The following is a 23,953-nucleotide window of genomic DNA, read 5'->3' on the forward strand; positions in this document are numbered from 1 at the left end:
CATCAAGCCTGCACTGGATTTCAACAAACACTCCTCATTAAAAGAACCGTCTCCATTCAGACTCCTCTTGTGAATTGGAAAAAAAAACCTTCCTTTGAATAAAACATTTCATGCAGAGAAGCATTGATATATTTTGTTGAAATAGCTGCAAGATCATTCTTCAGTTTCAGCCCCTGCGGTGCTTGGCTCCCCCCCCCCCCCAACCCCCTCATTGTCAAATATTTCAAAGACGTCCTCTTGACAGTTGCAATCCTTGGTATGTTTTCAACAGTTTGAGCAGCAAGTGTTGAATATGTATGAGTTGTACTGAACTGACAACTTACCTAAGATACTCATTTCATTCCAAAATGGTTACTGCCTTGTTATTAACAATAAATAAATAAATCACATTTAGAGAGTTAGCGTGGGGTACCAAGAGATTACTTGTCATGTCAAATTCCGCCATGTCTGGGTGGCGTGGCGGTCTAATCTGTTGCCTACCAACACGGGGATCGGCGGTTCAAATCCCCATGTTACCTCCAGCTTGGTCGGGCGTCCCGACAGACACAATTGGCCGTGTCTGCGGGTGGGAAGCTGGATGTGGGTATGTGTCCTTGTTGCTGCACTAGCGCCTCCTCTGGTCGGGGGGAAAGGGGAACTGGGGGGAATAGCATGATCCTCCCACGCATTACTTTCCCCTGGCAAAACTCCTCACTGTCAGGTGAAAGAAAGCGACCGGCGACTCCACATGTATCGAAGGAGGCACGTGATAGTCTGCAGCCCTCCCTGGATCGGCAGAGCGTGGAGCAGCGACCGGGACGGCTCGGAAGAGTCGGGTAATTGGCCAAGTACAATTGGGGAGAAAAAGGGGGGGGGGAATAATTCTTTCTTCACTCGGTGAATGTGGTAGTATTGGCCCCGTTCACACTAGAGCTAAGCTAACTATGGTTGTTGCTCCACATTTTAGTGCTTGATTTTGTCAAGTCCACACTTGGTTATAAACAGGTTATAAACAAGAGTAACAAGTGGTAGCAATACGTCCTGCTGGAAACAGGTTGTTGACTGTTTCGTATGGAAATAAGCTTGGCTGTGTGTGTACGGATGGGAACAGGAGTTGACAACTGACAGTTGATGCATGGTAATTAACTGTGCAGTGCTCCCTGAACATTTCTGTCCCCATCAAAACAAAAGTACAAAAGTGGTGGATTAGGGTTCAACCTGGACAGACACGGAGGCAAAATTCTTTTTGAGTTTACAGGCAGATTCTTTTTTTGCTGCATTCGCTGCCAGATTGGACATGTAAACAAACGCACATCTTCTACGGCTTCTTTCAGCAGAAATAAGCAAAATTTGAAGGGCTGTCTCCTTCTCTTTTTTTTTTTGGCCATTGGAGATCATATGTACACTCACATATCATCTGAAATGCGAGATATACATTACGAGTAAATATTGTTTATTGTATTAATATGTTGTTGCCAAACCAAAGATGCATATGTGAACAGGGCTGTTGTGAAATCTGCTCTCCAGGCCAAGCAGGGTGCCGTGCCTCCAGAGGAGCAGGGGCCCAGCATCAAGAACTTGGACTTCTGGTCCAAACTTATCACCCTCATCGTCTCCATCATAGAGGAGGACAAGAACTCCTACACACCCTGCCTCAACCAGTATGTCTCTCTCTCTCTCTCTCTCTCTCTCTCTCTCTCTCTCTCTCTCTCTCTCTCTCTCTCTCTCTCTCTCTCTCTCTCTCTCTCTCTCTCTCTCTCTCTCTCTCTCTCTCTCTCTCTCTCTCTCTCTCTCTTGCTCTTGTCCCTATTAAGTCTGACACATCTCACTCTTCATCAGCCTTGCTCTGCTTTTCCACAATCTTTTCTCTTGCAATTTGTCTTTAATATCATTTTATTTCAAACTTTAAAAGATATGTAATTCTAAAGCATTCTTCTCTCCTCTCCACAATTTGTCTTTCTCACTTTTCACTGTTTAAAAACTATTTTTTAACCCTGACATGATGTTCAAAGAAGGTTGAATTGGTTCATCTGGACACAACGTTTATTGTTGACAGATACGTTTCATCACTCGTGCTATGAAAGTGATGAAACGTATCTGTCAATAAACGTTGTCTCCAGATGAACTGATTCAACCTTCTTTGATTTTTCTTCCCTGAATTATTGAGCATGCATGAAGACACTGACATGATGTGGAGGAAGCATTCTTTGCTAGCCCAGGCTTAAATGTGCTTATGACGTGCACATAGTAACAGGCCTCTCTTCTTTAACTCCCCATCAAGATTTCCACAGGAGCTCAACGTGGGTAAAATCAGTGCTGAGGTGATGTGGAACTTGTTTGCTCAGGATATGAAGTACGCAATGGAGGGTGAGTGCAAGGCAGTCATATATCTCACCTTGATATTGAGTTCTGTCCTCTCTGGTCGCTGACCGTCTCATCAGAGGATTGAGCTCAACAGTGGTGATATGTTTGGTTTGTTGTCCATGCCTCTGTTTTAATTAAGTTAATCCACAATTGTCATGGGTGGACTATAAGAGCTAAATCTGGAATTATTGCAGTAACTTGTTTATCCTCTTTCTCCTTGCTGCCAGAACACGAGAAGAACCGGCTGTGTAAGAGTGCCGATTATATGAACCTGCACTTTAAAGTCAAGTGGCTGTACAATGAGTACTGCAAAGACCTTCCCTTCTTCAAGAGCAGAGTACCCGAGTATCCTGCGTGAGTAGCATCCATGTTAACAAAATTCTTGCAAACAGCAAAGAACAGAGGCTAATTACCATAAAGAAATGAAAAGAAAATCCATATTGTTTAACTGTGGGAGCGTAGCTTGAAAATATCAATCTGGTTTTCTTCTCTCTCACACTCACACACACACACGCACACATACACACACGCACACACACACACATACACACAGGTGGTTTGAGCCATTCGTCATCCAGTGGCTGGATGAGAATGAGGAAGTGTCCCGAGACTTTCTGCATGGTGCCCTGGAGAGAGACAAAAAAGATGGGGTAAACTTTTTCCGCTCTCCTCTTCCACCTTATCTCCTCCCTCATGCTGCTGGAAATGCTGAGTCTCTGTTGTTGCTCTGGCAGAATTACTGTAATCCATCCTTTGTACTTTCTCTGTCAAAGTTATCGGCCAAAATTTCCTCCTCCCCCTCTGCCTCCCTCGCTCCCTCTGCCTCTCCTCCGTTCTTCAAAGGCTCCACAGTAATAACAGAGGCACGGACACAGCAGCACACACCTGGGTTCAAAGCAGAAAGTATGTCTGGGCTGAGAGGATGTTTCAGTCAAAGTGTTTGGCAATATAAAGAGATTCCTCTGAATGTTTAAAGAGCCATGGTTGAAGCCAGCACCTTCTTTAAGTGGTAGATAGCTTTATGATGGCAGGGTATTGCAGATTAATGGATTTCTCCCAGAGTTTTGACTACAGGAAAGCCAAAGTCACCTCATTACCCAGACATCCCAAAGGACCAGACACCAGACTCACCTCTTGCCAATTAGGGACCAAAGTCTAACCACCAGCCAATTACAAGGAGAGAGACAGGAGAGCTCCCACCTGCCACTGTCCGACTGTCTGACTGTCTGACAAATTTTGGGGCTTTTCTGGTGTGGTAAAAGATAGTAGACTTCTAATCTAATAGGTCTTTCTGCCTATCTTATAGTCCTGCCGTGGGGTCACATTGTACAAATGGTCATAGCAGGCCCATGGGAGGATCACATTATAAGCCCAGAATTCAACATTCGCAAAATAATTATTGATGCAGTGATCAGTGCGTGAAGATGGCACTGTTCCCTCCAACATTAAACTGTCATAAAACCCAGAATCAGGCTTTTCGAGCTGTGTGGATATCTGCATGCCCAGGCAATCAGCTGCAAAGACTCCAGAATGATCCTACTCACATGGTTTTTAATCTAGGACGACATGCACATGTCATCCCTTTCTTTGTGTTCTGACACTGACTGCTTGCTACTGCCTGCATAAAGTTCAAAACTGGTGAAACTGCACCAATTTGCCTGAATACCCATGTTAACATGTAAACTCCTGCTCAACTGTTGTTTAGCCTCTGGTAGGCCACTGTCTGTCCCCTCCACCAAAGTGACAAGCTCTATGTTCAGACTTTTCTCTCATCTTGAACTCAAAGTTCTGGAATGAACTCCCTGTCTCTGTCAGAGCTACTGACTTGCTTACTTCCTTCAAGAGAGGCCTACAACCTCTCCTCTTCAAGGCTTAACTTGGTGCTGAAATGTCCTCTGCTTACACTGTGCAGTGATTACGAAGTGGTACCGGCTGTTACTATTGAGCCCTTACTTATACAAACACCATTATTCTGGTGTCTACTATTGAGTCCTTTTCAATTCACACTGGCCATTGTTATGCTTTCATGGTATAATTTGCCTGTTTTATGGTTTTGTGGTGATATTGATCCATGTGTACTTAGATTTTCTTGCCCTCCACTGCTTGATGATCTAAGGCACATCTGCATTAAATGCTCTCAACTTAACCGGTCTCTTGGCTATGATATGATTGCTATATAGCACTCTATGATGCTTAGTGGTAAGGCTTGAATCTATCTGTTAGTTGCTGAATCCCTTGCAAGTTGCTCTGGAATAAAAGCATCTGCTGGGGCATCTGGGTAGCATAGCGGTCTATTCCGTTGCCTACCAGCACAGAGATCGGCGGTTCGAATCCCCGTGTTACCTCCGGCTTGGTCGGGCGTCCCTACAGGAACAATTGGCTGTGTCTGCGGGTGGGAAGCCAGATGTGGTTATGTGTCCTGGATGCTGCACTAGCACTTCCTCTGGTGAGTCGGGGCACCTGTTCAGGGGGGAGGGGGAACTGGGGGGGGGGTAGTGTGATCCTCCTACGCGCTACGTGGTGAAACTCCTCACCGTCAGGTGAAAAGAAGCGGCTGGCGACTCCACATGTATCAGAGGAGGCATGTGGTAGTCTGCAGCCCTCCCTGGATCGGCAGAGGGGGTGGAGCAGTGACCAGGACGGCTCGGAAGAGTGGGGTAATTGGCTGGGTACAATTGGGGAGGAAAAAAAGGGGTAACCCCACCCAAAAAAAAAGCATCTGCAAAATGAGTAAATGCAAATGAAAATATCAAATATGGGACTTTATCACAGCTTCATCAGCCGTCCCTCCTGGTCCACCTACCAACTAGTAGATATACAGTATATCTAGCAACTGTAGGTAAACTAAACCCATTAACCTTCCTTATCCTTTGCTCTCTCTTTGCTATATACTAATTCCCTTTCTTCCTCGGTTGTCTTTCCACCTCTTAATGTCCCTCACCTCTGCTCTCTCCCTACAGTTCCAGGTTACATCGGAGCATGCTCTATTCTCCTGTTCAGTGGTGGATGTCTTTTCCCAGCTAAATCAGAGCTTTGAGATCATCAGGAAACTGGAGTGTCCAGACCCACAGATCGTTGGGCACTATATGAAACGTTTTGCCAAGGTAAGTGCAACAGTATCTCAGCAACTTGTCAAAATCAGAATGAGTTTTATCAGCGAAGTAAGTTTGCACACATGCAGAGAATTTGACTAAAGGGGTTACTCACCTGAAACAAGTAAGGGATGTAACTTGACCTAAAAAGAAGCTTATCTAACTTGAGTAGATAAGAGATTGTAGAGAAGTTTAGGGATTAAAGGTTTCTTCTATACAGAGCATGAAAGGAAAATTTAACAAGTTCACAAATATGAAAGAATTGTAAATAGTGGGATTCTACAGTATTCATACTCAAAAAATGCCACTGGTAAGAAAGGCGTAAACAGATGCATACTAATGAATCACAACCCATAAAATCACAACAAAGTGAATTGTGATGCAACCCAGTCCTTTTTGCAGATAATTTGACACCATTTAAACCATTTTAGTTGCAAGTGATAAAACTGTCAGCTGTGTGAGAGGTGGTAGCTGACTTGTAATGTTTTGCCTCTTTTCTTCTCCAGACCATCAGCAATGTGCTACTGTCGTATGCTGACATCATCTCCAAGTGTTTTGCCAACTATGTCACTATGGAGAAAGTGGTGAGTGGTCAAAAGTGTGACCCCCCCCCCCCCATGCAGATGTATCTGTACCTGCAAACTCCATCTGCAACAAGCCGGGCTTAGTCACTTCCATTCAAGATAGTTCACCCAACTGTAAAAAGGGGGGGGGGGGTGAATTTCAATCTCATTTTGACCCTTACTGTTGTTAATGCCTGAGTTAGCTTATATGTCAAGGATGTAAGTATACTTGAATCCTCTATCTGTATCCCTTTATAGAGCTGTCCTCTTTGTCCCAGTGGCACATCCAGCTGAGGGAAGATGTTGATAATATTAAAAAAAGAAACGGTTTAGCGAATCCTGACTTTTTCAGAGAAATATGTATCGTGTTGTCCACAGCCATGCATCTTGATCAATAACATCCAACAGCTGAGGGTCCAGCTGGAGAAGATGTTTGAGGCCATGGGGGGAAAGGACGTAAGTGACTACCATCTCTGTCCCTTCTGATTGCCCCCCAGTCTGTTCTGTACAATAACTCAGCTGTGTGTGTGTGTGTGTGTGTGTGTGTGTGTGTGTGTGTGTGTGTGTGTGTGTGTGTGTGTGTGTGTGTGGTGTCTGCATGCTTGTTTATGCTTGTTTCTTTGACCTAGTTCTGTGCCTTAATGCTATATCAGATGCCGTCTGTTTGGTCCAAATGTTTGCTTTTGCATGCTGCATACTCCACAAGCATCTTTGGCTCAGCACTATAACAAACTTTGGTCCTATGTGTGTTTGGTTGTGTGCTTTAGTTATGTGTGGAAGCCAGCGATATCCTGAAGGACTTACAGGTTAAGCTGAATAATGTCATGGACGACCTCAGCAGGGTGTTTGCAGTCAGGTACTGTACACATGCACACTCACACACAGAAGCACACTAAGGCACACATGCACACACACACACACACACACACACGACTGCTTCTGAGCAGGACCTTCTCCAACGGGTAAAGACATGGTGGGGTATTGACAGGGAGCAGATGGAAACCATGGAGGCCAAGTCGACCTAATGACATATAATATGTTTCTCTGTTTCTCCCATCTTTCCCATCAGTCTCCACTATGTCCTCGCCAACAACAGATAATATAAAAATAGACTTAAAAACAGACCGGGGGCACTAACATGCCTCTCTAAATAGCCTCCTGTCATCCCTTTGGCAGTTTTAGTAATTCTGAATATTGTGTTAGTCTAATATGAGAACCAGAGAAACTTACAATTCGGATTTAAGTGGATAAAAAAATTAAATAGTAAAATCCTTTTGGCTACCTTCAACTGTGCCATGTGCTTGTTCCTCTAGCTTCCAGCCTCACATAGAAGAGAATGTGAAGCAGATGGGAGATATCTTGGGCCAGGTGAAGGGCACCACCAACGTGGGCAATGCCAGCAGTGTGGCCCAGGATGCCGACAACGTCCTCCAACCTATTATGGAGTTTCTGGACAGCAAGTGAGACAATCTGCTCTCTCTGTCTGTCTGTCTGTCTGTCTGTCTGTCTGTCTGTCTGTCTGTCTGTCTGTCTGTCTGTCTCTCTCTCTCTGGTTCTCTATCTCATCTCTTCTCTTCTTTTTTTATACGAATAAGGCTTTCTAGCACCTCTCTCTCTCTCTTTCTCCAATCTTTCTCACTCACTTCTCACTTTTGTGCTTTTTCTTCTTCTCCCTCTCCATCTGTTGCTTCCTTCCGCTCTTTCTTGCGCTCTCTTCCGCTGTCTTCATTTTCGATATATATATTTTTTTCAATTTCACTGATGTTGTATTCCTTGTTTGACAGAAGAAGAGAGCTCGACTCCTTCTGTTACTCATTATTCCTCCCTCTTTCCCTTGCTCTCTCTCTTCTCTCCCTGCCCACCTCCTCTGCCCAGTCTGACACTGTTTGCTAAGATCTGTGAGAAGACTGTGCTAAAGCGTGTGCTGAAGGAGCTGTGGAAACTGGTGATGAATACTATGGAGAAGACCATTGTTCTGCCTCCACTCACAGACCAGACGGTTAGAGCGCCAAGTCCTAGTAGTACATGCACACCGGCAGACATGCATTATTATGATATACATGTACGCACATTTGTGTGCATTTATTTGGCATGCAGAACAATCAGGCTTAGCTGTTTGTACAGATGCAAAGACCACCTGTTTATTTTACATACTCTCTTCGCCTTTTCATGCACAGCCACATGCAAACAGAAATAAATGTGCACACACACGTACACACACACACAAACAAACATGCAGTCCCCAGAATCTGTTGCGACAAAAGATAGATTACGGTTTCTTTTTACATGGAGTGAATACAGATATGATAAATATTTGATTTGTTCTGATGAAGACTGCAGCATTTGGTCGACAGCATGAGACTGTTTTACAGAACATGCACTTCAGATACACATAACACATGGGTACACACAAATATCCACCTACGCACGCGCGTGCGCACACACACACACACACACACACACACACACACACACACACACACACACACACACACACATCCAAGTGCCAAGATGGCTTCAAAGAAAAGGAGGAGGAGGAGGAGGTGGAGGAGGAGGAGGACAGGAAATCAAAAGGGAGACATTTTATGTGTGGTACACCTCAAGATGGCTCCCCTGTAAATCTCATGACAAAACGACAGTGAAAAACATCTTTCATATCAAATTTACATGGTCCTCTATCTCCAGCCCCTACAACATTGAAAATGTGATATATCCCATTACATCCTCCATTCAACCAACCCACCAGGTGAAAAGTATTAAAGGACAAAAGGAAAAGGAGTGCACCATATCATTCTAACCCCAGCCCACGGCTGCTCTTCAAGATGTCAGCTTAGTTATTCTTGTGCTATACCTAATTTTTACAAGCAACTACATGAGTGACTAAGTGACATTTTGCACTGGAGATTTGGCCCTTTGTTGAAATGAAAGATACATTTTGGAAAGCAGCCTCTTGTTTTCTTTTGTTTTGTATATATCTGTTCTTATTTGTGTTTCGTTATCAAAGAAAGAGCCTCATATCATTCTTTGGTAGATGGGGGATTACCCGGTCATTACGTTTTGTGCCAGTCAAGATCAACTCTGCTGATTAAGCCTCTTTTCTAACCTTACTAACCACAGGTGTGCAGTTAGCATATTGCTTGTCTTGTGATATTATCTAATGAGAAAATAAGAGGGGTGGGTGACAAGCACAGATATTCAGTAATAGATGTTTTGATGCCAGAGTAGTAATTTCCCACATCTTTCACCATCCAATGCCTGGGGCTCCACCTGATAGTGTAGGCTTCAAAGATATCCCCTAACAGTTAGCTAGAAGACCACCCAGCCCAGGCCTGAGACTTTGTGTTTTTGATTGATGTGGGGCTCTTTGCAGCTTGACTGACCCTTTTCTCTGGTTGTTGTTGTTACTGTTACATCCTGCTCCCACCGCTCTCCCTCCACAGATGATTGTAAGTACGGCAGTCCTGCGTGTGTGTGTGTGTGTGTATGTGTGTGTGTGTGTGTGTGTCTGTCTGTCTGTCTGTCTGTCTGTCTGTCTGTCTGTCTGTCTGTCTGTTTGTCTGTCCGTCCACGGTGGTCAGTCCTCTGCTATATGTGGCTGCGATTTCCCCTGTTCTACCCTACATGAGACTTCACCCCCACTTCTCAAAACTTCACTACCCCGACCTGTCCTGTCTCTGTCTTTCTTTTACATGATCCGTCTTCTCTTCTCTTCTCTTCTCTTCTCTTCTCTTCTCTTCTCTTCTCTTCTCTTCTCTTCTCTTCTCTTCTCTTCTCTTCTCTTCTCTTCTCTCCTCTCCTCTCCTCTCCTCTCCTCTCCTCTCCTCTCCTCTCCTCTCCTCTCCTCTCCTCTCCTCTCCTCTCCTCTCCTCTCCTCTCCTCTCCTCTCCTCTCCTCTCCTCTCCTCTTCTCTTCTCCACCTCCTCTTCCTGGCCTCCAACTGTCTCTCTTTGACAAGACAGAAGCATGGTGCATTCCTGACTGGTTCTGACAGGTCCCACCCCCTCCACTACCTCCACCAATCAGATGCCCCTCTGCTATCTCTTTTTCCTCCTTAACCCCCTCCTTAACCGGGAAGTGGTACTCCTCTCTTGCACCAGGTGTTGCCTTGTTTCTTGCATTGTGTCGTTCCTCCGGACTCAAGCTGGGTTAATCTGATCTTGGTGGCTTGGTATCTGGTGTCCTGCTCCCAATCCCACCCCACCCCCATCACCATCTTTTCTACCCCTCGGACCTCTCCTCTGCCCTATTTCTCTACCTCCTGCACCTTCCCCATACGTTAGAAGTGTGTCCCCTGACCCCCTCCAAATGTTGTTGCTTGCATCTAATCTACTTTAATACTGTAGTCTTCTCTCAGTATACTGCGCCACACTGTGCTGTATTGTACTGTATGTCTCTCCACAGGCCTGTCGTGTCGGTCTGTCCTGGTTTGATTCAGTGTCCTGTTGTTTACAGCAATGATAACTGTAATGCTGGAAACTTACAGAGACGGTTGTTTTGTACGTACTGATGGACAGAATGGCTTTTCTTGCCGTGAGATGTTACGGGTCAAGATGTGTGTCTTTGTACCAGCCAAACATGTCCGAAGGCCTGTACAAAATCTACTGTGGCAAAATACTGTTGATGCCTTCAGTGGATTAATATTTACTTCACATTTTTGTTTCTTTTGTCATGGAATCTCATTTTCATCTTAATTTACCAGTGTATTTTTTTTGCTTTTGTGCATGTGTGTGTGTGTGTGTGTGTGTGTGTGTGTGTGTGTGTGTGTGTGTGTGTGTGTGTGTGTGTGTGTGTATATAGATAGATAGATAGATAGATAGATAGATAGATAGATAGATAGATAGATAGATAGATAGATAGATAGATAGATAGATAGATGTGTCTATATATATATATATATATATATATATAGCGCTGCTTGAAATTTTGTGAACCCTCCAGACATGGTCACTGTTTTTGTAAAAAACATTAAAATAAGCTTATTACACATACATCCAAATCCCAATTTGTAAAGCACACCTTCCAAATAATGGACACACACACAAAAAGAGATATATTTTCATTATTTAATTCAACAAAGGTGGTTTATTTCACAAAAACTGAACATTTAACATGTGCAAAAGTATGTGAACCCTTGTATTAGTAGCTTGTGGCTCATCCTTTTGCAGCCATTACTTCAACCAAACGTCTTCTGTAACCACTAACCAGTCTCTCGCATCTGCTTATGGGGATTTTTGCCCACTCCTCCTTGCAGAACTCAGCCAGTTGAGAGAGGTTGGAGGGACATCTGGTATGTACCAACCTCTTCAGGTCTCACCACAACATTTCAATTGGATTAAGATCCGGACTTTGACTGGGCCAATCCAGAGTACGAATCCTCTTTCTCTGAAGCCATTCCTTTGTAGTTTTGCTGGAATGCTTTGGGTAATTGTCTTGTTGCATAATCCATTTTCGTCCCAGCTTCAACTCCCTGACTGATGGCAGGAGATTCTGGTCAAGAATTTGTTGATATGCCGGAGAATTCATGGTTCCTTGGATAATATGGAGTCGTCCAGGTCCAGAAGCAGAAAAGCAGCCCCAGACCTTCACATTTCCACCACCATGCTTCACTGTTGGGAGGAGGTTCTTTTCTTCATATGCAGTGTTGGCTTTTCTCCAAACATGTTGGTTTTGATTGTGACCAAATAATTCTATTTTGGACTCGTCTGTCCAGAAAATGGACTTCCAGAAGGTCTCTGGTTTGTCCAAGTGCTCTCTGGCAAAGTTGAAATGGGCAGCTTTGTTCTTTTTGAGAGCAGAGGCTTCCTTCTAGCAACCCTCCCATGAATGTCATGGCTATTCAATTTTCGTCTGATTGTAGACGCATGCACATTTGTCCCAGATGCTACCAGAGAGGTCTGCAACTCTCTAGAGGTGATGTGTGGGTTGGCCTTTACCTGATTTATTATTTTTCTGGTGCTTCTGGGTGGTAGTTTTGATGGGCGTCCACTTCTAGGCAGAGTTGCTGTCATGTTGAAGGCCCTCCATTTGTAAATTATTTGTCTTACAGTGGATGGATGGAGCTGGAATCTTTTGGAGATGGTCTTATAGCCCTCCCCAGGCTGATGGGCTGTCACTACCCTCTTCTTCATGTCCTCGCATATCTTCTTTGCTCTCGGCATTGTTGATTTGTATGGGACCACAGTGGTTTGGTTGGTTTCCTCTCTCTTTTAACTAGTGCAGGCCAAACCCTTTCCCAAGGATGTCTCATTTCATTCGTCTGCTTAAATGATTAATTAAGCACCCAAATGTGTTTCACCCGAGTCTGTTACCTGCTTGACTTAACCAATGCAGCTGGGGGTTCACTTACTTTTGCACATACACTAATTCCATGTTTCATGTAGTTTTTGGGCTACTTAAACAAGTCCCACTAAACAAGTACATGCAACTGATAAACATATATCTGACATTTCATACATAAAAACTGGTGATGGTGGAATAAGAAAATCATGGTAAAACAACAGAAAAATCTAAACTGCTCAAGGGGTTCACATACTTTCAAGCAGCACTGTATATATATATATAACTGTTAAAAAAGATAGATAGATAGATAGATAGATAGATAGATAGATAGATAGATAGATAGATAGATAGATAGATAGATAGATAGATAGATAGATAGATATGTCTATATATATATAAATAACTTTGTTAAAACACTCAACGGTAGGGATAGCGCTCAACAAATAAGGAGCAAAATAATCCAGTTAGTCAAGTAAATTCTCTATGAGACAGTACCACCCTGTTTCATGAGACAGTACAAGCTTGTTTCATGCTATCATTGCTGATGATTGCTTATAGCATGAAACAGGCTTGTACACTGTCTCATAGAGAATTTACTTGACTAACTGGATTATATATATATATATATATATATATATATACACACACACATATACACACACAGATAGATAGATAGATAGATAGATAGATAGATAGATAGATAGATAGATAGATAGATAGATGTGTGTGTAAGTGTATATATATATATATATAAACGTGTGTGTGTGTATACAGATACCGGAAAAAAAGTTTTAATACATTGCAGTACAGGCCTGTTTCGTGCGTCGCGCATTCATCAGTTGCTAATTTGGCTCAACAAAGAATCACACAGTTTGCGTTGCCCAGCGTCACGCCCCTAATTTTGGTTGAACAGCAACCGATCAGATGAGGAAACATTTTAACTATAACAACCAATGGGGTAGGTATTTATGATGCACAGCAACCAATGGTGGGGTAGAAAACATTACAACCAATGGGGTAAGGGACTGGGGCTTGTTTTGAAAAGCATTTAGGGACCAGGGCACTGTTGAAATGGCGTACATTTAAAATATAACAAGGTAATTTATGTAAATCATATAGTGGGTTGGTGTTGAGGCACAGTTGAAAGGACAGGCAGTTAAAATATATTTTTTTTAAAAACAACTAGTAAATGTCACGTGTGTCATCACACACATGATACACATGTGACATTGGTGGGGGAAGAGAATAATAAGGACATTTTACTTATAGTTACAAAGGAGATATTTTTTTGGTGTCTACAGCTGGTGGCCAATTCGTTTCTATTAGCAGGTTATTTCATCCCACAACACAAGCATCATGGCTAAGACACAGACCCCCTCACCGCAACCAAACACCTCCAACTGCAAATGCCGTGTTAAGGCATCATATCCTCTTGAAGGAAAATGCCAGACAGAGGGAGTCATCTACCAGGTGACAAGAGAAGACAACTGCAATGTGGACACTTACGTGGGATTAACAGAGGGCCCTTTTAAAATGAGGTTTAACGCCCATATGAGTAGCTTCAGAAATGAACATGCAAAAAATGCAACGGCCTTAAGCCGCCACATTTGGTCACTGGTAGACAAGAACATCAGTTATTCTGTCTCATGAAAAATCCTTGCAAAGAGCAATGCATATTCAATTAGAAGTAAAACATGTAACCTGTCCTTGGCAGAAAAGTATTTTATTATTTGCAGACCTGATATGTCCACCTTGAATAAAGAAACGAATTGGCCACCAGCTGTAGACACCGAAAAAATATCTCCTTTGCAACTATAAGTAAAATGTCTTTATTATTCTCTCCCCCCACCATTAGATAATACACATGTGGCATTTATTAGAGGTTTTTTTTTAATATATTTTAACTGCCTGTCCTTCCAACTGTGCCCCAACACCACCCCACTATATGATTTACATAAATTACCTTGTTATATTTTAAATGTATGCCATTTCAACAGTGCCCTGGTCCCTAAATGCTTTTCAAAGCAAGCCCTAGTCCCTTACCCCATTGGTTGTAATGTTTTCTACCCACCATTGGTTGCTATGCATCATAAATACCTACGCCATTGGTTGTTATAGTTTAAATGTTTCCTCATCTGGTTGGTTGCTGTCCAACCGAAATTAGGGGCGTGATGCTGGGTATCGTAAACTGTATGAGTCTTTGTTTAACCACATTAGCAGCTGATGAGTGCGTGACACACAAAACAGGCCTGTACTGCAATGTATTAAACCTTTTTTCCCCTGTATCTGTATTGATATTCTGCTCCTCATTAGTTGAGCATTTATAACAACACCATTGACGGTTTTGAGGAAAAAACGCTATATATATGTGTATATGTATATATATATAATCCAGTTAAGTAAATGTTCTTGCTTATAGCATGACACAGGCTTGTACTGTCTCATAGAGCATTTACTTGACTAACTGGATTATTTTGCTCCTTATTTGTTGAGCACTATCCCTACTGTTGTGTTTTTTTTAACAAAGTTACATAGATAGATAGATGTGTGTGATATTTATATATAACGTTTTTTTCTGAAACCGTCAATGGTGTTGTTATAAGTGCTCAACTAATGAGGAGCGAAATGTCAATGCAGATACAGGGGAAAAAAAGCCCCAGTCCCTTACCCCATTCGTCGCGCACTCATCATTAGCAGCTGATGAGTGTGCGACGCACGAAACAGGCCTGTACTGCATTGTATTAAAACTTTTTTTTTTCCTGTATCTGTATTGATATATATATATACACTACCGTTCAAAAGTTTGGGATCACCCAAACAATTTCGTGTTTTCCATGAAAAGTCACACTTATTCACCACCATATGTTGTGAAATGAATAGAAAATAGAGTCAAGACATTGACAAGGTTAGAAATAATGATTTGTATTTGAAATAAGATTTTTTTTACATCAAACTTTGCTTTCGTTAAAGAATCCTCCATTTGCAGCAATTACAGCATTGCAGACCTTTGGCATTCTAGCTGTTAATTTGTTGAGGTAATCTGGAGAAATTGCACCCCACGCTTCCAGAAGCAGCTCCCACAAGTTGGATTGGTTGGATGGGCACTTCTTTGAGCAGATTGAGTTTCTGGAGCATCACATTTGTGGGGTCAATTAAACGCTCAAAATGGCCAGAAAAAGAGAACTTTCATCTGAAACTCGACAGTCTATTCTTGTTCTTAGAAATGAAGGCTATTCCATGCGAGAAATTGCTAAGAAATTGAAGATTTCCTACACCGGTGTGTACTACTCCCTTCAGAGGACAGCACAAACAGGCTCTAACAGGTACTATTTAATGAAGATGCCAGTTGGGGACCTGTGAGGCGTCTGTTTCTCAAACTAGAGACTCTAATGTACTTATCTTCTTGCTCAGTTGTGCAACGCGGCCTCCCACTTCTTTTTCTACTCTGGTTAGAGCCTGTTTGTGCTGTCCTCTGAAGGGAGTAGTACACACCGGTGTAGGAAATCTTCAATTTCTTAGCAATATCTCGCATGGAATAGCCTTCATTTCTAAGAACAAGAATAGACTGTCGAGTTTCAGATGAAAGTTCTCTTTTTCTGGCCATTTTGAGCGTTCAATTGACCCCACAAATGTGATGCTCCAGAAACTCAATCTGCTCAAAGAAGTGCCCATCCAACCAATCCAACTTGTGGGAGCTGCTTCTGGAAGCGTGGGGTGCAATTTCTCCAGATTACCTCAACAAATTAACAGCTAGAATGCCAAAGGTCTGCAATGCTGTAATTGCTGCAAATGGAGGATTCTTTGACGAAAGCAAAGTTTGATGTAAAAAAAATCTTATTTCAAATACAAATCATTATTTCTAACCTTGTCAATGTCTTGACTCTATTTTCTATTCATTTCACAACATATGGTGGTGAATAAGTGTGACTTTTCATGGAAAACACAAAATTGTTTGGGTGATCCCAAACTTTTGAACGGTAGTGTATATATACTTAGAACAAAAAGTAAGGAAATTTTTGTTTGGTAGATTATTTCTTTGTTGTAACAATGCTTCTTGGCAATAAATCTTATACCGTTGGAAAGCCTGTTTATTTCCCTTTTAAATGGCGCCACATTTGTAAAGAACATGCATTTGTGGGATGAGCAGCAGAACTGAGTATGTGGGTTGCGCCCATGAAAAATTTGCCAAATCTTCTCTGCCAATGCCAAACAGCTTATTTTGCCGTTGCTATTGACTCTTGTTTTGAGCTTCTGGTACCCCAGGTGCTGACAATCAGCTGCCTTATATAAGATTTATTGCCAAGAAGCATTGTTACAACAAAGAAATAATCTACCAAACACAAATTTCCTTACTTTTTGTGCTAAGTTTATATATATTATATATATAGGATTTTAGGATTTGAAATGCAGATTTGTGATGACTAAAATCTGCTCTCTGCTGAACACAGTCTAGTTTCCCTCATTTCCAAGTGAGCTAGCTCTTTTATCTGTAGTGAGGCCACATTTCTCTAGCTTTTGTTGATAAGCTGTTTCTCCTGATTTATGACTTTCATTTGTTCCATTGACTTGTGTATCAGCATGTTGAGAAACAGCGATATAACATTTAAGTAATGGATCCTTTTATTAAAAAGTAGAGCTTGTTTTTTTGGGGGGTTTTTTACATGATAGACAGCGATGTATAGTGTCTCTTAATATTGTCTGTATTTTGCAAAGTGACATTCACTTTCATTGCATAGTTCCATTGAGCCAATGAAATGGCGTGTTGCTAAACTTTCAGCCAATCAGATCATAGGACTTAGCCACTTCCTGAAGTATTAACCACATCCTCTCTTTTCAGGGGAGGCTGAAGAGTGCTTCTCACAGTGATGTAAGAACTAAACCCCTTTAGATCAATGTGTCCTGTCTCTTTCCTTTGTCTTCTCTTTGTGTCTCTTGTCTCTCTCCCTCAGCTTCCCAGTCAAACAAAGCGGTGGAAACATTTTACTTCTTTCGTTGTTATGCTGTGAAAATTCCCCCGACCAAACTTTGTAGTGGTAGCTGCCTGCATCCCCAGCCTCTACCCTCATTATACCTTGTTTGCCGGATCACTTTTACAGGACCCTGTTTTTACAAATGGGATCTTTTGCAAGTCCTTGTGGTATTTCTTGCCTCCCTGACTCTAGAGTACCCTTTAATACAGCATGAATAAGCAGACATTAGCGTTTTAAGGTTTGAAGCATTTTTTTTTATCAATTTTACATGACAACCAATGCCATTTGTACAGGTTCTCTTGTATATTATGTTTCATTTCTGGTATTTTCTCCTTTTTTGTATTCCCTGTAACATTATTGATGAGTTATGAGTCATAGCTACAGTAAAATGATAACTGTTGTCTATGGCTGTAACTTGCTCAGAATTTAGAGGTGCAAAACCACTTAGTTACTTATTCTGTGAGCAGAATATCACCGTAGGCTGGAACTCCTATGTAACACCAGTGTTACTGCATAGACACAGATCACACTCTCCTTTACACTCTGTGTGTGTGTGTGTCTCCCATTTTGTATGTCTTGCTCCCTGTGTGTGTGTGAGTGTGCTCTGTGTGCAAGCACATGTACACACACCCAAGTGTTATGTCTTTAGGGTGAATAACACATTGATAAGTGCAGCAAGAGAACTTGAGAAAGGACTTGTATATCCCCAGAGTAATAAAGTGTGTGTGTGTGTGTGTGTGCACGCGTGTGTCAGGAGTGTCACTGTCTTCCATGTGACGAGCTGTGTACTGTTAGCATATGTTCAAATAATTTTTTTTTCAATTTCTGTCTTTTCTCTGTATTTCCCTCTCTGCCTGTGTCACTCCCCCACCCCCTCTTGCTTTCTCGCTCTCTCTCCCTCCTGCAGGGTACTCAGCTTATATTTAATGCTGCCAAGGAGCTGGGACAGCTGTCCAAGCTTAAGGTACAGTGCATCTATACATCACTGTACAAGGTCACAGCAAGGCGGCCATCCTGAGTTGTTACTTTGGTTCAAGGTGGTGATGGAAAATCTAAGCATTGCATCAAATCAGACAGATTGTTTATTGTGGTTCATGCATATCTGTTTGTGTTGTCTCCAGGAGCATATGGTTCGTGAGGAGGCCAAAGCCCTGTCACCTAAACAGTGTGCCGTGATTGAACTGGCTTTAGACACCATCAAGGTATGAACTCTTTGGTGCATATGCTTGTAAATCTGTAGGCTGGCAGGGTTACGATCAAACTCTTGTGATTGAAAAAGAAAATTCAAAAATTCATGCAATGAGGGCATCCGGGTGGCGTGGCGGTCTATTCCGTTGCCTACCAACACATGCATGGTCAGTTCGAATCCCCGTGTTACCTCCAGCTTTGTCGGACGTCCCTACAGACACAATTGGCCGTGTCTGCAGATGGGAAGCCGGATATGGGTATGTGTCCTGGTCGCTGCACTAGCGCCTCCTCTGGTCGGTCAGGGCGTCTGTTTGGGGTAGAGGGGGAACTGGGGGGAATAACATGATCCTCCCACGTTCTACGTCCTCCTGGTGAAACTCCTCACTGTCAGGGGAAAAGAAGCGGCTGGTGACTCCACATGTATCGGAGGAGACGTGGTAGTCTGCAGCCCTCCTCCGATCGGCAGTGGGGGCGGAGCAGCGACTGGGATGGCTCGGAAGAGTGGGGTAATTGGCCAAGTACAATTGAAAGAAAAAAGGGGGGAAAATCCCCCCCCCCAAAAAAAAAATCATGCAATGAATGGACAGTCATTAATTCTGTCTAATTCCTCAAGATGTGCCGGTAAGAGAAGTAGAATTTGATATGACAGAGGGACCTTTGGCCCTACTCTAGGCTGTGACACAGTGCTTTGATAGTGTGGCCCTGTGATTTAGGATGGATTGGGGGGAGAAAAATGTGTCCCATTTGCAATGGACATTTGAACAAAGGTTCGTCAGCCATCCAAATAGCACCAAGAGTGCCAAGAGCGGCTACAAAGACAGAATACATAATCATAGTCACTCTCAACTACGCCATTTTGTCCACCTATGCTGGACTGGATGCAGGATCAGTTTTGCATGATGTCAGTGACATATGAAAGAACAGCTTGAGACTTAAAGTAAAAATGAAGATACTTCAAGGTAAAAGTTTAATAACAAAACACTCACAAATCAATCTGTGGTCCTACATTTTATTTTTCCTTTTGCCGGGTCATGACACAAGGATCTGTAGAACAGGTAAATGAATTACATTTTCCTCTATGTGCCTTGGATTCTGTTAGCAATATTTCCATGCTGGTGGTGTGGGTCTGAAGAAGACTTTCCTGGAAAAGAGTCCTGATTTGCAGTCTCTCCACTACGCCCTGTCGCTCTACACCCAGGCCACAGACAAACTCATTAAGACCTTTGTGCAGTCGCAGAATGCTCAAGGTAACCTAACAGTCTTTTTACCCAGCCACACACACACACTCTCTCTCGCTGTCTCTCACTCTTGCTCTTTCTCGCCCTTTCTCTCTCTCGCTCTCTCTCTCTAGCTCTCACAAACCTTTTGTTCTGTCTTTGTTTTGTTAGTGTAGTTGTTTTTTCTGAATCCTTTTGATGCCAAGCTGTGCTTCCAGTATGTTCATGTGCTAACTGTGAACTTTATCTCTAGTGCTTGTTAATTCTCCTGCATTATGCCTATTTGCAGTGTGTGCTTTTTGCAGATCTACTAAAAACACCCCCGACTACTCTGTTCACGCAACACTTTTCTGAGATGTGTCTGTAACTTAAACCTCTTTATACAACTGAATGAGGGTAATATATTGGTGTACGCAAGAGGACAGTGAGGCCTCTGCAGTAGAGCTAACAGTGTATTTATCAGGGTATGCATTTGGGGCCATATTTGTAACTTTAAATCTGTTTTTCAATTCTATGATTCTCAGCTAAGCGTCTGTACACTTCATATTGCTGTGTCTCTACTACTCTCTCTTCCCCCTCTCCATCTCTCTCTCTTTCTCTCTCTTTCTGTGTCCTCCCTTTCTCTGCCCCTTCTGTGGGCCAGTGTTCGGCGGGAAGGGGGTGAGGTTCACCACTAGTGAGGATGTGTACCCAGACAAGGGTATGTGGATCTCAGGCTCAGGACCCGAGAAACCAGGGCTTCCAGACTAAAGCCCACCTCCCTTCACCCTCCACCCCCCCCCCCCCCATGTGTATCCTGGGTCTGCTCTGCCTGCTCAGACTCATCTCACTAGACAAACACAATTAACAAGAGACCCATGTTCTCTTTCTCTCTCTCTCTCTCTCTCTCTCTCTCTCACCCCTTTTCTCTTTCCCTCCCTCTGCTCGCTCTCTCTCTTACTCTTACTCACCTTCTCCTCCCTTTTCTGTCTTTCTCTCCCTCTGCTAACAAACTCACACAAATACATGGGCTACAACACAAAGTTCAGCCTTCACACATTCATGCATGAAATATACACAGTGATGTCTGTACATAAGGTAGTGCACTGTATACATACCCCCAGTATGTATGAGCGGACACTAAGGCATGATTTTGCGGACATCAGACAAACAGAATACCATGCATTAGAGTCTGAAAGAATCATGATCAAGCATGATGTCACAGAGTGAAGCCTGAGGGCTGAGCACTGTGTGTGTGTGTGTGTGTGTGTGTGTGTGTGTGTGTGTGTGTGTGTGTGTGTGAGTGTGTGTGTGTGTACGTGCGTGCGCACATGAGTGGGAGAGAGACAGCAAATGACTTAGAAGAGCAATGTGAGTGAGTGAGTTGTTTGGATTGTGTGCCGTGGCTGACTTTAAGGTCATTGAGCAAGAGCCAAAGGGGCTTGTGCATCTAGCAAGGTTTTGTGCACTGGAGAAGTTCCCTTTGCCCATTTAACTCCCCCTCCCACAGTGTTAGCGCAATGATCATGAAGAGTATGATGATGATGATGGTGATGACAGCTGGCTCCATTTGTCTGGGAGGGCTCCGCTGTCCTTGCGTGCACCTTCATAAACATATGACCAAATGTGGGAAAACAAACCCACAGACACGCACAAACACGCATCCCGACATCTCCCACATGCGGCGTGGCCCACCTTGCAGCGGTGATGAGAAGGGGGTGTTCAACCCTCCTCAAGTCATGGCCCAGTGAGCTACAAATTCAGCCAATGAGAAGCTCTCCATGGGGTCAGGTGACCATGTTGTCTGTCCTTGTAGATCAGCATCAAAGGATTTGACTCCCTCTCTCTCTCTTTGTCTCTCTGTCTCTCGCTCTCTCCTCCTCCTCAGACAGCACAGTCTGTCACTCTCCTCCGCAGTCTATTTGACTCACAATGCTTCAGGAGCTACATTCAGAGAGTCAAGTTAATATTTGCTTATCTCGGCTTGCTCTAGTTTTGCTGTCTCGGGGGATGTCACTTCATGTGGTGTTTGACAAGTTATAGCACACAGTACACTGAGATGGACGACTGTTTAAAATAGAATATGAAGATGATTAAGGGTACACATAAAGACACCCACAGGTGTGGAGTGATATGGAAGATAGAGTCACTACCCTGTGGAAATAGGTCAAAGATACAGGCCTGCTGGAAAATGAGCTATGTTTCTTCAGCATCCTTAACAGCTGTCAGATGTCCTTGACTATCTAGCGGATGTTAACAATGCTCTAATGAGAACATAATAGAAAAGAGTTCTGACCAAATTTGAGTAGATTGGGGAAGGGCGAATAGAAGCCTCTTGCCAAAACTGAATAAAATGTATAGTTAAAGAAATTACTATAACATAAAGAGGGCCAGTGAGCTACAAATATAGCCAATGAGAAGCTGTCTATGGGATCAGGTGACCATGTTGTCCATTCTTGTAGATCAGCATCAAAGTATTTGACTCCCTCTCTCTCTCTTTGTCTCTCTGTAGCTCTCTCTCCTCCTCATACAGTACAGTCTGAGGAGGAGAGAGAGATAATGAGGGATGAATATGTTGAGCTTTTGTGCGTCATATTCTAATACGTTTTTTGTCTTATGAATCAAATTGTTTTCAGTCAGCGATTAGCAAACATTGACTTTGGCAGGGTCACAGTACATTTAGTGTTTTGTGATTTATTGTCTATTCTGGCAGAAATTTGCAGTGTCACAACATAAACACTCCTGATTGCCATGTTTACAGGAGAGACAAAAATCCTTGCTTTTCCTTGGCAATATCTCCTTTTCTCTCAGCCAGCAAAGTTTCTTTTATCATCTTTTATGGAAGTCTTCCACAAAATAGACGAGGCCAGATGGATGACTGCTGCCCTCTGTGGTCCCATTGGCAAGGAGACCAACAATCCCATAATGCCCCTCGGGGAGATGTATAGAGCTGCATGCCAGGAACACTCCGCTGTCCAACTCCCACAGAAACCTTGCTTTGTGGGTGGCTTGTTACACAAACACACATACACACACAAACACATGCACATGTTGTGCAAGGCTGCTGTTTGTTGCCTCAAAGCTGCCGTTGACAGAGCGAAGACACTAATTAAAACACAAAAGATGAATATCCGTCTGTCCCCACATTCTTATGGAATCGTACATGTATTTTTGCAACATGCTTGGGTGCAAAAGCACACGGGGATAATGTAGAGAGATTCATCCGTCTTAGCACTATCTTCTGTACATGTGCTAAACATTCCCTGTCAAAACTTAAGTATGTCCCTCCCAGACAAAAGAGTTGGAGTTTTATTGAAGCCATCAAGAGAGTCCCTCTTTGCATGTCACTGTCCTCTTTCTTAACAACACAACCCTATGGGCTGCCAGCATGGAAATAAAGACCCCCCCCCCAAGGCCTGAAACTCCAAGCCCCACACTTGGTGTAAGGTCCAGGACTGAGCTATCTTGGATGGTGGCATGTATATGCGAAACAAAACTTGTGTCCCTTTGATTTGGAGGCTTGAACACATCAGAGTGTCGCTGATGTGAATCAAAGATTTTTTTAATCAAAGTTAATGCAAATTGTATCTATAACAAACTCCAAGTCCCGGGGACATGTGTGCCACACCAGCCAGAATAGCTTTGACTGGGGATTTGTGCAGAAGGAGAGTAGTCCTTCACTGACACTGAAGCTGACTTGCTTCATTTCTTAATCTCTCTCTCTCTTTCTGTCTCTCTCTCTCTCTCTCTCTCTCTCATCCACCCCTTACCATGCTTGAGTAAAGGTCTTTACCAAGGAATGGGTTTGTGTCTGCCTGTCTGGATTCACCTGAGCATGTTCTGACCTAATCCATGTTAGGGGATCCAAGATGATGTTTTACCTTCTCAATTTTTTCTCCTGTCTGCTCTCTGCCTCCCACTGAGCACCCTACATCCCAACACACACTCCGTGAGACAACAGGGGTGTGGTGTATCTATGAGGGGCCACGTTACTGCGGTTCTCAATGAGCTCAAATCATTGCTTTTCAGTTGCTTGATTTGGAAAGCACTTAGAATAATGAGTGGGGTAATCCTCATGTAAAATGTTAATGTAAAGGATTGGCTTGCACAATACAAAGAAAACACACATTTTCATGATGGACAAATTTCCTTCAGCTGCTTGCAGTCAAGGCGGCACAGCGGCGCAGTGGTTAGCGCAGTCGCCTCACAGCAAGAAGGTCCTGGGTTCGAGCCCCGGGGTAGTCCAACCTTGGGGGTCATCCCAGGTCGTCCTCTGCGTGGAGTTTGAATGTTCTCCCCGTGTCTGTGTGGGTTTCCTCCAG

At 43.2% G+C, this 23,953-nt stretch overlaps 1 protein-coding gene across 1 annotated transcript in view; it reads left to right on the plus strand.

Annotated features, from left to right (window-relative positions):
* unc13a (unc-13 homolog A (C. elegans)) overlaps positions 1 to 23,953 on the plus strand; it is an 83,085-nt gene that overhangs the window by 54,760 nt on the left and 4,372 nt on the right. The window contains exons 28-43 of the mRNA XM_056275776.1: positions 1,507 to 1,640; positions 2,261 to 2,346; positions 2,571 to 2,697; positions 2,897 to 2,993; positions 5,304 to 5,447; positions 5,942 to 6,019; positions 6,353 to 6,454; positions 6,766 to 6,854; positions 7,312 to 7,458; positions 7,874 to 7,997; positions 9,439 to 9,444; positions 17,115 to 17,144; positions 18,155 to 18,211; positions 18,369 to 18,449; positions 19,535 to 19,682; positions 20,296 to 20,352. Of these exons, the coding sequence (XP_056131751.1) occupies positions 1,507 to 1,640; positions 2,261 to 2,346; positions 2,571 to 2,697; positions 2,897 to 2,993; positions 5,304 to 5,447; positions 5,942 to 6,019; positions 6,353 to 6,454; positions 6,766 to 6,854; positions 7,312 to 7,458; positions 7,874 to 7,997; positions 9,439 to 9,444; positions 17,115 to 17,144; positions 18,155 to 18,211; positions 18,369 to 18,449; positions 19,535 to 19,682; positions 20,296 to 20,352 (1,507 nt within the window). The remainder of the gene's footprint in view (positions 1 to 1,506; positions 1,641 to 2,260; positions 2,347 to 2,570; positions 2,698 to 2,896; positions 2,994 to 5,303; positions 5,448 to 5,941; positions 6,020 to 6,352; positions 6,455 to 6,765; positions 6,855 to 7,311; positions 7,459 to 7,873; positions 7,998 to 9,438; positions 9,445 to 17,114; positions 17,145 to 18,154; positions 18,212 to 18,368; positions 18,450 to 19,534; positions 19,683 to 20,295; positions 20,353 to 23,953) is intronic.

This window comes from Lampris incognitus, chromosome 3 (assembly GCF_029633865.1).
Source record: "Lampris incognitus isolate fLamInc1 chromosome 3, fLamInc1.hap2, whole genome shotgun sequence".
NCBI classification, from domain to species: domain Eukaryota; kingdom Metazoa; phylum Chordata; class Actinopteri; order Lampriformes; family Lampridae; genus Lampris; species Lampris incognitus.